This window comes from Helianthus annuus, chromosome 11, assembly GCF_002127325.2.
Source record: "Helianthus annuus cultivar XRQ/B chromosome 11, HanXRQr2.0-SUNRISE, whole genome shotgun sequence".
Taxonomy (NCBI): domain Eukaryota; kingdom Viridiplantae; phylum Streptophyta; class Magnoliopsida; order Asterales; family Asteraceae; genus Helianthus; species Helianthus annuus.
Window position 1 is genome coordinate 182,161,190 of NC_035443.2, and position 17,641 is coordinate 182,178,830.

Genomic DNA, 17,641 nt, shown 5'->3' on the forward strand with positions numbered 1-17,641 from the left:
TTACCACCGTAATCCATGCAAGTAATTGTCCTTAACAACCCCCGTGTGAACGGGTGCTGAGTCCAAACTATAGTACTACGTCGTTAAGGCAGGTAGACAGCATTCCACGTGTAAACATAATAACAAGCATTCATTTAGTCACGTAATACATGAAAATCGGTTAGCGTTCAGATAGTTGAGTAGTGTGATTGATTGTGTTTTGATATAAGTAACGTATGTAACATCCAAAAGTGCTAAAAGCAAAAAGGGATCGAGTATACTCACAGCGATTGATTGATGGATTGAAGGGAGCGCTTGAGAGTAGGGTTAGCCTGAATAGTTCGATAGCATAACGATGAGCAACACGTAAAATGGAAACAAGTGATGATGGGTCGAACAGCCTGGTCGATCAAACAGTAGGTTCGATCGGACGGGTTGTTCGTTCGGCTAGACAGTCCGTTCGGACAGTCTGTTCGATCGGCCGGTAGGCTCGATCGGCTGGACTGTTCGAGTGGATTGTTTCTTCCTTTGAGTAAGATGTGTTTGTGTATGATGGTTTGACCTTTTGAAGTTTTCGTTGTAGTATTTGACAACACTGAAGTGTTCTTACCTTTCAGGTCGATCGATCGAACGGTCTGTTCGATCGGCCGGCTTAACCGATCGGTTAGACACTTCGTTAGTGAGTCCTCAGCTGGATGTCACCTGATCGATCGAACAGCATATTCGATCGGGCGGCACTCCGTACTACTACGAGTCGTAAATCGATTAAGTGTTGAAGCATAGTATCTCATGATCCGATGAGTAACGTTATCAAACAGCTCGTTCGATCGGACATTACTTCGTTCAATACCACACTTCTGAAATTGTCAAATTGTGGGGCCATATGCTAGCCGATCGGCTGGCCTGGTCGATCGGCTGACATGTCCGATCGGTTGGGCTGTTCGTTCGAACAGCCTGTTCGATCGGTCAGCATCCTGACCTGGTCGGCCTGTTCGTCTAACACTTGGTTGTTCTGATTATTTGACGTTATATTGAGGTAGTTTGTCAACGAGCTGAACCAGGGAACCTTCGTTCTTACTTGTTTCTCCTGCTTGGCCAGGAATCACCCAAGTCCGGCCGGTGAACAGTTCGGAACGGTAGTTTAACGTTTAACCCGAAGTCGGTGAACCTCGTAAATAGAATCCGAATCTTGAACCACACAACCATTAGAATGATTAGAATGATTGGTGAGTTGGCTCAAGTTCCGTTTCTACCGATTTGAAGGCATTGAGTGTAAAAGAGTTGAAAGAAAGTTGAAATTCCTTCTTTCAATCCTTCACATCATGTAAATGTTCAGATCTGTGATAGATCTTAGCTTGTTTATGTGGAAATCGGTTAGATCCGAGCTATTCATGGTGGATTGAGGCCAAAACATGATGTTCTTGAAGAACACCATGATGACATCATCCTAGAATGCTTAGATCTTGATGATTTCACGGTTAGAAATCAAGATTTGAAAGATACAAAGGTGTAGGAGTGTGTAATGATCAAGAAAGTACAAGATTTAGAATGAAAACTTACCGAAATCGGAAGAAATCTGAGAAAAGATGAGGAGCAGGAGCTGGTCGGTCAGAGAGTTTCCAAAAGTGGAAAGAATGACAATGACAGCCCTATTTATAGGCTTCAAAAGAGGAAAGTGCTGGCCAATCGGCCAGGCACTCCGATCGGACAGCCTGCTCGATCGGACAGTCCGTCAGATCAGCTGGACTGTTCGATCGGCTGATAGTCTGATCGATCAACAGCCTGGTTCGAGTGTTCGGTGCGACGATTTCTGATATTTCGATTTCGATTGATGACGATACGAGTACGATAGAGTATCCTATTCAAATTACTTTCAGTGCCAATCACTATATCTAACATACAATCATCTATATTTCACACTATCCTTACGATACCATTCGTCATAATTCAATTTCGATTGCATTCGATTTGAGTTTCGAGTTTCGATTGATCCGATTGAATACCACACAAAACATAAAGTAAGCACGCACAGGTAACACATAAGGCACACACACATAAGTAATATAACAACCAAAGTTCGCGTAATTCAAGATTCGAGTTCGATTGATGATTCGATTAGCTTGAGTACTGATTGGTTAACTTTATCGCATTGTTACTTCCTACTATTCACAGTCGTAAATCGGTTCGCGTTGATAAACGTTTGATTACTTCGATTTCTTAGATTAACAACTCTTGCTCCACATAATACAATTAAAACATAAAATAGACTAATTATAGTCAAAGAAGTCAAAGTTGACTTAGACTTTGACTTTGACATTCGAAAACACGGGGTGTTACACCAACCCTTGGATTGTAGATCCCCGTCCCTTGTCTGAGTATGGTGAGGTTCTCCATACTATGTATGAGGTGTTGGATCAGCTTTCCTAGCTTGTTTATGTTGTAACTAGTACTTTACTTTTTTTTTTGGAAGAAACACTTGTCGTGTTCCCTGTAAATGTTTGTTTAAAGTGCTTTTTGCTACACTTGATGATATAAATTTTTGATGCACTGTTGTGCATATATGCCCTGGTATTTTACCATCGTTTGTTTTGATTACAATATGTTGCATATGTTTAATTGCTTTGAGTAGGTAGAGTGAATGAGAATGGTATTGTGCTCATGTGTGAACGCGTGTCTAAAATGCGCGTGAAGTTTGTGCCTATTTTAGACTGTTCATGAGGCGTACAATGTTTACCATAGTGTTTTCGCGTAACCAAAGAAATTATATGCAATTTATAATAAACAATAATGTGTAAGGATAACTTTTGCATTAATAGGGCGCGGGGCCAGTAATACAAAGTGATACAGGAAGATACATTGCCTGTATAGATTTGGAAAGTTCGGCTATACATAACACCTGCGCAGCTGCTGCGCGTTCCAGTGCGGGGAACCAGCGTCCCATCAATTCTTTTCAGGGTGTACGCCCCTTTGCCCAGGACCTCGTTGATGATGTATGGTCCTTCCCATTTTGGCGCTAGCTTGCCTGGCTTTTCTGCATTGGAGGCTTCATTGCCGCGCAAGACAAAGTCTCCCGGTTTGAAAGTACATACGCGTACGCGTGCATTGTAATATTTTTCGAGTTTGGATTTGTACCTTGCTTCTGCGATGGCGGCGTTTTCACGCCTTTCTTCAAGAAGGTCTAGATTCAATCTTCATTCCTGCTCATTGCTTTGTTTTTCCATGGCAAGCATGCTCGGTGATGGAAGGCCAATTTCAGCTAGAATTACCGCCTCCGATCCATAGACAAGACTGAATGGGGTTTCTCCCGTGCTAGTCTTTGGCATAGTACGATGAGCCCATAAGATGCTAGGAAGCTCGTCGACCCAGCCTCTGCGCACCGTCCCGAGCCTTGCCTTTATACCATCAACTATCTGTTTGTTGACGCTCTCGACTTGGCCATTTGCTTGTGGGTGCGCCACAGAGGCAAAGTTGTGCTCGACCTTCATTTCCTTAAACCACTTTTCAAGTTCTTCTGATGCGAAATTGGTGCCGTTGTCGGTAATGCGCAATGGTAACCCGAATATGCAAATGATATGTTCCCATATAAATTTGCGGATTACCATTGTTGTGGTGGAAGCTAATGCCTTAGCTTCGACCCATTTTGTGAAATAATCAACTGCGACGATAATGAATTTTACTGTGCCTGGCGCGTCAGGGAATGGGCCAACAAGATCGATGCCCCATTGCTGGAAGGGCCAAGCGGACGTGACTGGTATAAGTGGATTTTTTGGACGGAGGGTCTTTGGCGCGTGGCGCTGACAAGCTGCGCATTTTCATAGTAATTCGACCGCGTCCATGTGCATTCCTGGCCAGTAATAGCCCGCGCTCATTATTTTTGCCACTACCATGCGCGGTCCAGCGTGTATCCCGCATAAGCCTTCATGGATTTCCCTGACTAAGTATTGCGCGTCGGTTTTGTCGACACAGCGCAGAAGTGGTCCCATGAATGACTTTCGATATAGAATCCCATCTGCCATTTCATAGTGTATCGCTTTGTTCTGGATCTTTCTAGCCTCTACTTTTCCTTCCGGAAGCTTTCCGTGTTGTAGGTACAAGATGATTGGGGACATCCAGGATGGGTTGCCAATCTCTATAACGTTCACTTGTTTGAGAGGGACAGAAGGATTGGACAATACTTCGATGCGCACTTCTTTTGCTAGGTGCCTGAAGCTGGTAGCGGCCAATTTGCTTAATGCGTCTGCGTGCTTGTTTTCACTTCTGTTTATATGATTTATTTTGAATGTCTGGAATTGACTGATTAACATCCGCGCTTGTTCTAGATATAGCGCCATAGCTTCACCTTTCGCATCGTAGTGCCCATTAACTTGTCCAGTCACTAATTTTGAATCAACGTTAGCTTCAAGGTTCTTCGCTCCCATCTTAAGTGCTAGACGAAGACCTGCTAGAAACGCTTCGTATTCTGCTTCGTTGTTCGTGCTTTGAAAATCTAGGCGTATCGCATATGTTAGCTCGTGATCATCTGGACTAATCAATCGGAGACCCGCTCCTACTCCGTCGTCGTTAGAAGCTCCATCTGTGTGTAGAGTCCAGATCCGATTATCGAAAACGGGAACAGGGTTCTAGATTGCTTCACATTCTTGGACCTTGTTTATAGGGACTTCTGTAGCAAAATCTGCTAAAATTTGCCCTTTAATTGCTGGCCGTGGTTTGTATAGGATATTGTATCCTCCTAATTCAATAGCCCATTAAGCTAGACGCCCCGCAATATCAGGTTTGGATAGAATCTGCCCTAAGTGGTAATTGGTGAGAACTGTGATGACATGGCTAGAGAAATACCGGCGTAATCGTCGTGATGCGTGTACGAGAGCGAGGACCAATTTTTCTATCATCGAATAGCGTGTTTCTAGTCCGGTGAGCATCTTGCTGATGTAATATATTAGGGTCTGAATGTTTTCTCGTTCCACCATTAATACTGCACCAACCGCAACTTCCGTAGCGGATAAATATAAGATCAGCGGTTCTTTTTCTCGAGGCGCTGTTAGGGTTGGCAGTTCAATTAAACATTCCTTCATTTGTTTGAAGGCTATTTCCGCTTCGGGTGTCCACTGGAAATGAGTCTTCTTAGCGCAGTTGCGCAGCGTACTGATGAACGGGTAAGACTTCGCAACATGATTTGCCAAGAATCTGTTCAAGGCTGCTAATCTTCCCGCGAGTCTTTGCATCTCTTTTATTGTTGAAGGTGATGGCATCAACTGGATGGCTTGCACTTTTTCTGGATTAACTTTAAAGTCGTCCCTTGTTACTATGAAACCCAGAAATTTTCCTTCCTCCATCCCGAAGGAACATTTTGTTGGGTTGAGCTTTAAGTTTACTCGGCGTAATGAATCGAACGTGCGCTGAATATTTTCGAGCATTGTTTCCTCTTCGTGGCTCATGATGACGAGGTCATCCATGTATACTTCGACTGTTTTCCCGATGTCTTCTCCAAACACTGTATCCATTAACCTCTGGTAAGTAGCTCCGGCATTGCGTAACCCGAAGGGCATTTTTGTGTAACAAAAGATGCCTTTATCGGTTCTAAAGGCTGTTTTATCCTCATCTTCCTCTTTCATTAGGACCTGATGATAGCCTTTGTAACAGTCGAGAAAACACTTCCATCGGAAAGATGCCAAAGAGTCGACTTTTTTGTCGATTTCTGGAAGCGCGTAGCAATCCTTTGGGCAGGCTTTATTTAAGTATTTAAAGTCGACACACATTCTCCATCCGCCACTGTGTTTTTGAACCATGACTGGGTTAGCGACCCAGGTATGGTACTGTACTTCGCCCAGGATTCCTGCCTTGAGCAATTCTGTGACCTGCTCGTTCATTGCTTCCGCTTTTTCCGCGCTGAGACTACGTCTCCCTTGCGCGACAGGCTCTGCTGAGGGTTTGACGTTCAGACAATGTTGCGCTATCTCTCGTGGAACCCCAGTCATATCCGCTGGGCACCAGGCGAATATGTCTTTATTGTTTAAGAGCAATTCTTTCAATTGTGTTCGTATTGTTGGTGAAATGGCGTGTCCCAATAAGATCGTCTGTTCTAGATATTCTTCGTTTAGGACCCATTTCTCTGGCTCGCTTGGTGCGGAAGGTTTGGCCACTTTTGCTGGTGCCTCATCATCGATGTACATAACCTCCTTGCTTGAGTACAAAATTGCAACTCCTGTTTCTGTTGGAAATCCGCACGCGGCATGCGGAATAGAAGTGATCATGCTGAATTCCCTTTGTGACCTTCTTCCTAGCAAGACATCGTGGCGCGATGTTGCCGGCATGACCATAAAATTCACTGTGACTGTTCGTGAGTGCTCGCCATCTGATAGAGTCACAGGGAATGCAATTTGGCCTAATGGAAATACAGCTTCGTTACAGAATCCGGTGAGAGGAAAATCGACCGGCTCTAGACGTGCTTTGTCTTCTAGATCAAGCTGCTTGAAACACTGTTCATAGATTATGTCCATTGAGCTTCCTGGATCTATGAACATATAATCCGTTCTGTAATGCCCGAAGATGCCAGTAATAATTACTGGTCGTTCTTCCTGAGGGCCTCTAGGGACAACAGGAAACACAACTTGTTGTTCCCTCCAATGCTGACTGCTTCGTTTATTTGGCCTTTGTGAAGGGCCTCCTTGTACCATGTGTATCTGACAGTTGGTACTTTCTGATTTTCGGGTTATCGCAGTATGACTGTTAGATTGGATGTCCCATTGACCAGGTGTCTGTGGGTCCAATACTACAGTATCGACTTTATTATTGTTTTTTGTTAGGGTATCAGATCTGATGTTTATCGATTCAGATCTGTTGATTTGTGTGGTAATTTGTTTTACAGCTATCTGGAATCTGCCGAACCAGTATTCCGGAGTGTTTTCGGACAGATCGCTTTTTACTAAATGTCCGTTGTTTTCTTCTATTTCCATGATTCCGTCGATCTGGGTATTTTGAGTTAAAAAACCCTCAAACTCAGATCGAGGACTTGATGGATGAAATGATGAATTCTCTGCCATAAGAAAACAGAGAATGGAGGAAAATGAATCGAAACAAGACAGAACTGATGAAACAGAGAAATCGGTGGGCGCCAATGAAGAAACACTAGATAAATGACCGGAATCAAATTATCTAGGGAGTTTGGATCTGCATAAAGGGGGTTGTTCTCTCTCGATTGATTCGATGTGATTGATCTTCTTCTCCGATGAATACTGCAAAACAGAACACCATTAGCTTCGTCACGGGGAAAATGGAGGTTTTCTCCGTGACCCGACTCCGGCGTGAGAATAAGTATGTGTTAATGAAGAAGAAGAAGTATTGACGAAGTGTGTGTAACTTGAATTTCATACCTGAATTACTCTTATATTTATAGCCGGGAGTTTGGGCCGGAAAACTCGTTGATGAAATGTTGACGGAAGATGCTAACCCCGTAAGCGGTTATTTTTCTTCTGTTAGCTCTTTTGATCGGATTGTGTTATCACACGGATCGTGATCTTGATCGAAGGCTGGGGAATTGCCACGTGGAAAGTAGGCAAGTGGAGGTTACTCTTCATTCTCATGCCATCATCGTGATTTCAAGGAGGCCTGAGATGATGACATGTGTCCAGACGGTTATAACCGCTTGTGGTGCACGATTGAGCCTTCTAGAAGATTATTGTCATAATCCAGTGTGACTCCTTATCGTGTGGAATCAGCTAAGTAAATAATATCCAAGTCTGGGTATTACTCAAGCGGAAGTATTTGCTGGGATTTTTATCCCTTTGCTATAGAGAAGTGGCGCAGGGATTTGTTTATGCCATTTTGGCGCGCGGATGTTATTTGCTGTCTTTCTTCTTAATTCTTTGCATGACCAGTGCGCGGCCGCGCAAGGCCTAAAGAAGGTTTAAAAGACGAGGTTGTGGGATGGTCCCAAGTACTTGATATGGAGTTTTTGGGACCTTACCCCTTCAATGTCCTATCACTGCTAGACTTTGTACAACTCAATCATTAATAGATTAAGTCAAAAGAACACAATTAAATTGTATAAATAGTGATTAAGTTGAACGGAATTATCCTGGAATTTTACCGGTTGTCACAGATTGAACTCGGAATATACACCAATTCCACACCTACACTCGGTGTGACAACTTAGGTGCCACGTATCTTTCGGCCAATCTTGTCTTCCATACTCCTACCAAACATGCTGAAGTTGATTTTCACTTTGTAAGGGATAAAGTTGCTCAAGGCAAATTGAAGGTTCAGTTTATCAACATTAATGATCAAATTGTTGATATCTTTACTAAATCTCTAACATCAACGGTTTCTACTGCTACAGTCCAAGTTGTAGGTCGTTCCCCGACCTCAATTTGCGGCGGAATATTAGACAAGTTTAGTTAGCTTTTAAAATTATTGAAGCTAGATGGTGGTTAAGTGTAATATCATAATCTATATAAAGGATCTTATGTAATCTTTTCATTATTCAATCAATAACATAATGTTCTATGGTTTAGGTTTAACTAAGAACATAAATGTTTACTAAAATAAATTTAAAGTATAATATAACGTTACGTATGATACAATTCTTTAAAACATATTGTTGACTTTTAAACCAACTTCACCCCATTATTTTTAAACGGCCATAATTTTTTCATGCGTTAACGAATTTTTTTAAGTTACAGCATAAAAACGAGCATTAACCATCTATGGAGGACACATAAAACCAAGCATTAAGCGTCTATGGAGGCCACTTCTGCTCCTATGTGTCTATGTCTATAGAACAAGGGAACTAAATATGGCCAAAACAAATATTCACAAAGCGTAAAAGAAGAAAACGACATGCATCACAAACATAAATTAAGATGTAAAAGGGTAGAACATACAAACACATAAAACTATATAACATCCCAATTGATTTAAACTTGTCACCACATTCAAACATGAATAGCGTGTTTGGCGTGTGTAAGACACATGAAGTATATTAGGTTCCAATATCTCGCACAAATGAATCGATATGTGCAGGGTGACAAGGTCATGAAAGTTGTTTTAATTACATGTTACGATATTAGGATTAGTAAAATGGTGGTCTCAACCCTAAAGGAAAATTACATCAAAGCAGAAGGCAAATGGGCAACAGGCTGCGCCATTAACCCCTTTTAAGATAGTAAAACTAAGTCTTTTAAAACTGCATTCATAAATCTAGGGGTTATAACATTGCTATCTATAACCTGTTGGACTAAGTTGGTATTTTTTATGCCAACTTGAAGCGTATAAAAATGGTTACAACTATACGTCAATTGATGCTTGCTCATGAACCAGTTGATATTGTGGATTTGGGATCCCATTTTCAGGTTCTTGTGAAAGATTGGGGCTCTTCTCCCTAGAAATCAACATTCATGTGTTAATAGTAGAGATAGCAAAATGGGCCCGTCTGACAGGTCAAATAGGTTTAGGTTAGGTTGACCCATAACACTTTAAAAAAGTAGGGTGCTAAATAGAATTACAAAGATTATATAAAGCGTTAATAGCCAAAATGGTCCCTGAGGTTTGCTTACTTTTGCCACTTTAGTCCAAAATCCAAATTTTTTTAATCTGGGTCCCTGAGGTTTGCATTTTGTTGTCTTTTTAGTCCAAATTTCAAAAACCCCCTTTTTTTACTGTTGCAACTAGCCTATTTTGTCCTTTTGCGCAGGGGTATTCTGGGTTCTTGATCTGAGTTTGTTATAATAACTCATAAAAATGACCAAAATACCCCTGCACAAAAGGACAAAATAGGTTGGTTGCAACAGTCAAAAAAGGGAGTTTTTGAAATTTGGACTAAAATGGCAACAAAATGCAAACCTCAGGGACCCAGATTTAAAAATTTTGGAATTTGGACTAAAGTGGCAAAAGTGAGCAAACCTCAGGGACCATTTTGGCTATTAACTCTTATATAAATTTAAGTAATAATCTACAACTTGAATAAAATGATTTAAGAGGCTATAAGTCTTAGAGCTATACTTGGGTAACTATCGACTCGTTCAATCCATTTGACCCATGTTTTAGACCGTTTATAAGTCAACGGGTCAACATTCTCACCGTTGGTTACCAAGTAAAGTTAAACAAATCATTACCGTAAAAGAACACAGTGAGGCCAAAATGAGACTTACGTTTTCGAATATATGAGAAGACCAACGCCAACAACTGCAAACGATACATAGTATAACCACTCTACCTGCAGCAAAAGGAAGTTATTGATCAAAACCCTAAAACCCTAAACCCTCGGGTCACTTAAAAAAAACAAATCACGAGTCATTACAAGAAACTTGTACCTGTTGTTGGTAGAAAAAGATGCGAATGACAACAGCCCACATATCCGACGTGAGGAGTGACAGATTGAACAACGTGGCGCCACTTGCCTACACAGATTTTAAAAATATTACGTAACATTCTAACACACTAAGCCCACCAATATCCTGTTAACCAATACCCTTTGAAGGTTTAAAAATTTGTACAAACGTTAATAAGGTTGTCTAGTAGAAAAGAACAAACCTGTAAAATAAGAGGAGTTAACGTGTAAAATAATAAAAACCCAACTGTGTTACCAACAAATGTTAGTATCTGCAGGACAAGAAAAAAGGGACTATGAAATGATACATTCGTCAAGAAAACATATATTGTCACACCCTTAAAAACAGTATATCGACTTACAAGTTCAGCAGACCATGTCACGGCTTCTAGAGTCTTCCTCTCGAATATGGCACTTAAAAGTTGTTATGGAAAAGTAGTAGGGGTGTAAATGAGCCGAGCCTAGTCGGGTTCGGTAAATGAAGCTTGGGTTTGGGGTCGTTTATTAGATGAGCTCTGACTGAGGTCAGAGCTCGAGCTTGTTTAAGCTCGACTAGATTCGAGCTTTTGGCGAGCTGGTCTCCCGAGATAGACGTGTTTGGCAAAAGTAGTTGTGGCTATATTCGAAAAGTGTAAAATGCCATACAAAGACAAAAATTTACAAGGTATTTTATTATACGAAAAGGGTATTTGGGTAACTTTGCTCCCAAAAAGCAACAAGCTTAATCAAAACAAAAGAATCTTTTCTTTCAAAAGCAAAAGCTTAATCTCTTAAGGCTTAAAGCTACTATAAGCTTCATGCAAACATATCCTATATCATATAAATTAAAGAGTTAACTTCCATTTTGCTCCCTGTGGTTTGGTCACTTTAATGGTTTTGCGCCAATCATTTAAAAACGGCCATTTTCCTTCTTGATGTTTCGATCTTGTCGCCAGTTTGCTCCCTGGCTCTAACTCCATCCATATTGTATGTTAAGTGAAAGGTATGACCCATAAAGAATATTTTGTGCCCAAAAATATCCAAGTAAAAAGTATGACCCATGCAATAGTCCAACAATCTAATAACGCCACACTTGTAATTGATGTGAAGTAATATGCTGAATTAACTGCAGTCAACGGTCAACGTTATAAAAGTCAGCATCCTAATATGAGTACCTAAAAGTTATCTAAAGGGAGTGGGGGTGGTCACTAGTGATAGAATTCCATCACGCACAAACATCCAATCAACTTCCGCCATGTCATCAACTACTATTCTATCACTCACAAGCCCTTTTTAGTGGTGGTGGTCATCACTAGTGAGTGATGGAATTTCATCACTCACAACTTTTTTTTTTAAATTAGAAATTAACAATAAAACACTAAATTATAAATTTCATTAAAATTAAAAAATAAATTACATAGCAAAATAAAAAACAACTAAACATTGGAAAAAAAAAAACCTTAAATTAAACGGGTGGCATCTCCCAACCCCACCTTTCACAAATCTCGCGCTTTTGTTGAATTACAACCGACTTAAACGGTTCGTCGAGATGGGCAATTAAATTTTATATAAAGATGAGGGACCTTAATTGCAATTAAAGGAAAGCTATTTAAAAATAGCTAACAAAAGTTGAGGGGCTAATTTGCACTTTTCATCAAAGTTCCTATTAATTCAGTTTCATAAACGACAAAAAAACAAAAGTGAATTGTTTTCAACGCGTGATATAAACAACGCGTTTATATTTCAACGCGTTAAAAAAGGTGGCGGCGGCAGTGCGCGATCAACTTCCACGCGTGATGGGGTGGCCATCACGGACCACCCCTACTCCCCTAAGTACTAAATCACAATACAAACATAGATTAAGGTGATAAGATGGTGGGTTGGGTTACATGTCGAAGCAGGGTCATTTTTAGTACATGTTGAGATAGGGTGGGACGGGTTGGGTTAACCCACAAACATTTTATTGTCAAATCATTTTTATAAATAATGAATGTGTTAAATATGACTACAAAAACTGTAGTAACAATAACAATATATACCCTAGAATAGTTAAAATGATAAGGGAGGTTATATGCCTTTAAAACTTGACCAAAAACTTGACATGTTAAAGAAATAACCCAAATTAATCAATTCTGAAGTAAATAGGTTGAAATTACCACCTCTAAAAAATATAATTTAGTTGCACAAGATTGAGTTAAAAAAAAAGAGTAAATTACGATTTTGGCCACTGTGGTTATATCACTTTTACCCTTTTAGCTCAAAAGGAATCTTTTAACATTTGAGCCCCCAACGTCTTTTTTTCTAACCCTTTTGACCCCTAACACTAACCCTATCCATTTACTTTTAGGGGCCAAAAGGGTTGGAAAAAAAAGACGTTGGGGGCCAAAAAGGTTAGAAAAAAAGACGTTGGAGGCTCAGATGTTAAAAGATTCCTTTTTGGGCTAAAAGATTAAAAGTGATATAACCATAGGGGCCAAAATCGTAATTTACTCGAAAAAAAAGTAAGTGATAAAGAGAAGCAAACCTACAAAGATAGTTGCCTTGGACATCAAAAAATGCTATAAGAGCATACCAATACCATGGAATCTGCAAAAATTTCCCAAATAAAACAATAATCAAACTTCAAATTCAATTTTATACAGTCACACATAGATATATAAGTTTGTGACTAGGAAGGCGACAATACAACGAGTTCATGGCGTCGGTACAACAAGATGCTTCCATAGACCATGGTTAAAGCCAGATAGCCAAAAAGTCCCAGAGTAACAGGTGAATTGAGACCTATAGAGAAGAAACAAGCCAGGTGTATGTAGGTCAGTCAAAATACTATACAACCCACCAAGTAGTTAATGCATAAAACAATACATAAATAAATAAATAAATGCTAACTTCAATGCTCTAAAATTACCAAGTCATACTATCAAGTGTCAGACCACCCGTACTGGGCGTCTTCTCCCCCCAAACACGCCCAAAAACGTCACCGCCCCCACCCCCGCCGGCGTGTTTGGGCGTTTTCTTTCAAAAAAAAACCCGGGCCTATGGGCGGGCGGGTTACCGGTAATTTCACTGTCGTGCCTATGGGCGGGTGGGTTACCGGGTTTTCCCCGGAATTGGTGGTGGACTCTGGTTACTCTCGGAGTACTCCGTTTGTCCAGTGGGTGCCCCGAGAGTGCTCGGGATTGATTTTGTTGGCCGTTAAAAAAAATCATGAAATGGATTAGGTTAAATCAATCATGTAAGAGGATTTGCAACCAGTGTTGTAATAATCCTGATTAGTTTCAATCATGGCCGACCCTGAAGGTGGGCGGGGAGGACCACTGGCCAGGGCCCGATATTTCGAAGAGCACGTTATTTTTTAATAAAACTCTGATATGTATATGTAAAAATAAATAAATTAATAGGGTATACCCATACAAACACCAACATAGGCCCATTTACAAAACTATTTTTATGGTTTAGATTAGTTATTAGCCCATTGGCATTAGGCACGTTTTTTCAAGCTCGAACAGGGTACATGAATTCTCAGGGCTAGCCTTGGTTTCAATTCACATTTAATTTCACCTAGTCGGACCTAAAATCTGTAGTTGGTCAAAGGCAGTCAAAACTGGTCAAATTCTTTAAAGTTTATATATAATATAGTTAAATGCCGTTTTAGTCCCTGTGGTTTGGGTCATTTTGCCAATTTAGTCTAAAGGCTTCATTTTTCGCCTGTAGGTCCAAAAAGGTTTCACCGTTGCCATTTTAGTCCACTTGGTTAACTTCATCCATTTTTTCTGTTAACGAGAAGGATAATTCGGTCATTTTAAATGTAATTCTGTTAACTATAAGGGCAATTCGGCCCTATAAAATGACCGAATTGCCCTTCTCGTCAAGAGAAAAAATGGATGAAGTTAACCTAGTGAACTAAAATGGCAACGATGAAACTTTTTTGAACCCATTGGCGAAAAATGAAATCTTTAGACTAAACTTGCAAAATGGTCAAAACCACATGGACTATATATCCGTTTGAAAAATTACATACAGTTTCAACTAGAGATGGGCATAATCGGGTATTCATAAAACCCGGAACCGGTTCCAACCCGGAACCGGGTATGGATACAAGTGAGTGGAACCGGGTTCTCTGTGGAACCGGTTCCGGGTACAACCCGGGTACACGTCAATATATTTAGAACCGGCGTAACCGGTTTCGGGTACAATGGAACCGGGTACGGGTCCTGATGGAACCGGTTCCGGGTACGAACCGGGTACGGGTAGGAACCGGGTACGAACCGATTTTATTTATAAAATGTGGAACCGGGTCGGAACCTACGGGTTTTTTTAACCCGGAACCGGTTCTACTATTAGCCGGGTAGGAACAGGAACCGGGTACGGGTCGGGTCCACTGGAATCGGGTAGGAACCGGTTTTTATGCCCATCTCTAGTTTCAACCCGATTAATCGCGGGTCGGTACACCACGCCTAACTAGCGCCTAGCGGAGTTTACAACCATGTTTGCAACAAATACGTTTACGGCTATGGACATCATGTATCCTAATTGCAAAAATCGGGAAACCGAATGCTTACCGAGATTGGCAGAAAAGGAAGAAGTGAAGGTGAGAAGTGCAAGTATAAATGAGAGGAATTGTCCCAGTAGCAAAACCGAAACCACCTTCGAAAACTCTGGTCTCCGCCACCACCTGCCGCTAGCGACGACGGAGCTCATCATCGTCAGACTGCAGAAATCACATATGGATGTTGAATGTAGGGGAGTTCATAGAACTCCAAAGTCCAAACCAACTATCGAATATATATTATGTGGTGATAGTTGAACCATCTAATTCTTGGATATGGATGAGACACCTTCTCCATCTCTATCGATACGATACAAGAGCATTCACATTGAAAACTTTCTTTAGTGGAGGGTATAATAATATTATTCAATCACTTTGACGCTGTGTAGTGGTTTCATGGAGCATTATTCGATACGTGGCAGTCCACTCAGCATGGGGCGTTATTGTAAAAGTGGCGCAGTGGGAATAATGTCTAATAATGCCTCTTCCAATCACTAAAAAAGCAAACTATTTATCATTGGCCAGTCAAACCTTGGACCACTCTCATTGGCCACATGCAATTCTCTTTCAGCATTATTATAAAAACGCCAGATTCAATTTGTTGAATTTTCTTTTAAAAACGCCCCACGTAATGGGGGGGGGGGGTTCAATTTTTTTTAAAAATACCGCCCCACTACGGGTGGTCTTAAAGCATCCATAATAAGGATGTTTTTGTGGATGTTTTTATTTGCCACATGTCACTTGCCCCACCAATAAAATTGTTTCTCTCTCTTGCCCTACACACAATACATAAAAATATTAATTTTTTTTTATGTATTCTTTTTAGTTTATTTTTTTTTAAGCATCAAGTTATCAAATAGTGGTGATTAATAAGTTGCTTTGAACCAATAGCTACCTAAACAACACAATTACTTCACATAACTTCAAAATTTTGTTTAATTTTTTTTTTATTTTGTTTAAGTTTTTTTTATGAACGGCACTATATGTTGGAAGTCTTATTTTGTAATCAAATGTGAAATAAATCATTTGAAGATATTAAATTCATCATTTTAAAAAAGCAAATTAAAGGGTTAATGGATGGTTGTGTTGTTTTAAAGCACTAGTTTAATTTTGATGAAAAAAAAAAGAGTAAACTGCCATTTTGGTCCCTGTGGTTTGGGCACTTTTGCCATTTTAGTCCAAATCTCAAACTTTTTACATCTGGGTCCCTGTGGTTTGCATTTTGTTGTCATTTTAGTCCAAAACTCAAAATCTCTAATTTTTGACTGTTTAAATGTCCCTTTTTTGTCTTTATCTGAAGGGGTAGTTTGGTCATTTAATTTTCATTAAAGCAATTCATTTATTGAAAAACCCCCAAATATAAAAACCCCCTTATCATCATCATCTTCAACCTCATCATCTTCAACCTCTTCACCTCAAAACAGCCACTACCACCACTTCTGTGAAACCTCAGCCAGACACCATAAAACTACAGAATCTTCTTCATCTTCCCCCAAATTCCAAACCCTAATTCTCCTGCTCAGCCGCCAGACACCACGTGAAGCAACCCGGTGCCACCACCGTCGCCCTCACCGCCTCCACCATTATCATCACTGCCGCCACCTCCTACACCCTCACTTCCTCTTGAATCGGGTTTATTGTTCTTGTGAATCACCTCCTGGAATCGGATTTATCATTCTGATGAGTGTGAAGTAGATCGGAACCTGAATCGAATTTATTGTTCTTGTGAAGCGGATTGGAACCTGGTGATTGTGAAGATCCACCACCAAAGAGGAGCCACCGTGTACGGCGGAGACGAGGGAGATGGAAAGAAAACGACGGCGCTGCGGCGGTAGATGGGCAGCGGTGGTGTTTCCGGTGAGCTTCCTCGTCTTACTTATTTGTTTCTTTTTCCTCTTTCTCCAGCCGACGTTTGTTGCAGGTTAGGGTTGTGGTTTCCGGTAATGATACTGACGGGATGAAGTGATGGCAACAGGTTGAAGATGGGGTACGGGTGAACCTATGGACCTCGGTGGTGATAGAGGATGATGATCTGAGTGATGGCGGTTTATCCATGGTGGATGGTGGTTGGATGTTGATGGTGGAGATCAATAGAAGTTCGAAACCCTGGTGATGGAGGCTGTCGAAGGTGTGTGGGAGAGGCATATACCACAAAATGGTATTAGTTATTGATTTTTTTTATTAAATGTAATATTTTTTATCAGATGTATATTAATTATTGATATGGACAAAAATGCCCCTACACAAAAAGATAAAACAACCAGCTTTCAACAGTCAAAATGTGAGGTTTTTGGATTTTGGACTAAAATGGCAACAAAATGCAAACCACAGGGACCCAGATGTAAAAAGTTTAAGATTTGGACTAAAATGACAAAAGTGCCCAAACCACAGGAACCAAAATGGCAGTTTACTCAAAAAAAAAACTAAAAAGAGGAGATGAAAGAGTTAAACTTGAGATCTATTTGTTGGAACACAAGGGAGGGGATTTACCATCACACCATCTTTGTTTTCAATACTATGGATTCCATCTAATTTATTTTATGTGGTCCTTAAAAAAATTTAACATACCGATTCTACTATTATTTTTTTAAATATTGGGGTCCGTGGACCCTAACCCGTACCATATTGGTCCGCCCCTGTTTCCAATAATTTCACCCTTCTGTCCGTTTGTAAAACAATAGTTCCTGAAGGGTTGATGAGTGGAAAGAGATCCAATGTTTGTCCCCCAGTTCAGCAGCTGTAGAGGAGGTGTCATCCTCTTCAGAAGTATTACTCCATTGATCAATTGTTGATGGCATTTGTTCTGAGAT

The 17,641-nt window shown here is 40.5% G+C and overlaps 1 protein-coding gene and 1 long non-coding RNA gene across 3 annotated transcripts; both read right to left on the reverse strand.

The window, feature by feature from the left end:
• Positions 1 to 3,170: 3,170 nt before the first annotated feature.
• LOC110888937 (uncharacterized protein K02A2.6-like) lies at positions 3,171 to 3,581 on the reverse strand. Its single transcript, XM_022136432.1, has one exon. It carries the CDS (start codon positions 3,579 to 3,581, stop codon positions 3,171 to 3,173), a length of 411 nt encoding a protein of 136 aa, XP_021992124.1.
• A 5,346-nt stretch (positions 3,582 to 8,927) lies between these two features.
• LOC110891372 lies at positions 8,928 to 15,158 on the reverse strand. Of its 2 annotated transcripts, none has more exons than XR_004873291.1 (8): positions 14,845 to 15,158; positions 12,969 to 13,063; positions 12,807 to 12,868; positions 10,666 to 11,408; positions 10,507 to 10,575; positions 10,287 to 10,373; positions 10,125 to 10,189; positions 8,928 to 9,355 (listed from the first exon to the last, which is right to left on the reverse strand). It is a non-coding gene; the product is annotated as an uncharacterized LOC110891372 (long non-coding RNA). The 2 variants fall into 2 exon arrangements; XR_002565264.2 differs by having other exon boundaries at positions 12,811 to 12,868; positions 14,845 to 15,156.
• Positions 15,159 to 17,641: the final 2,483 nt, after the last annotated feature.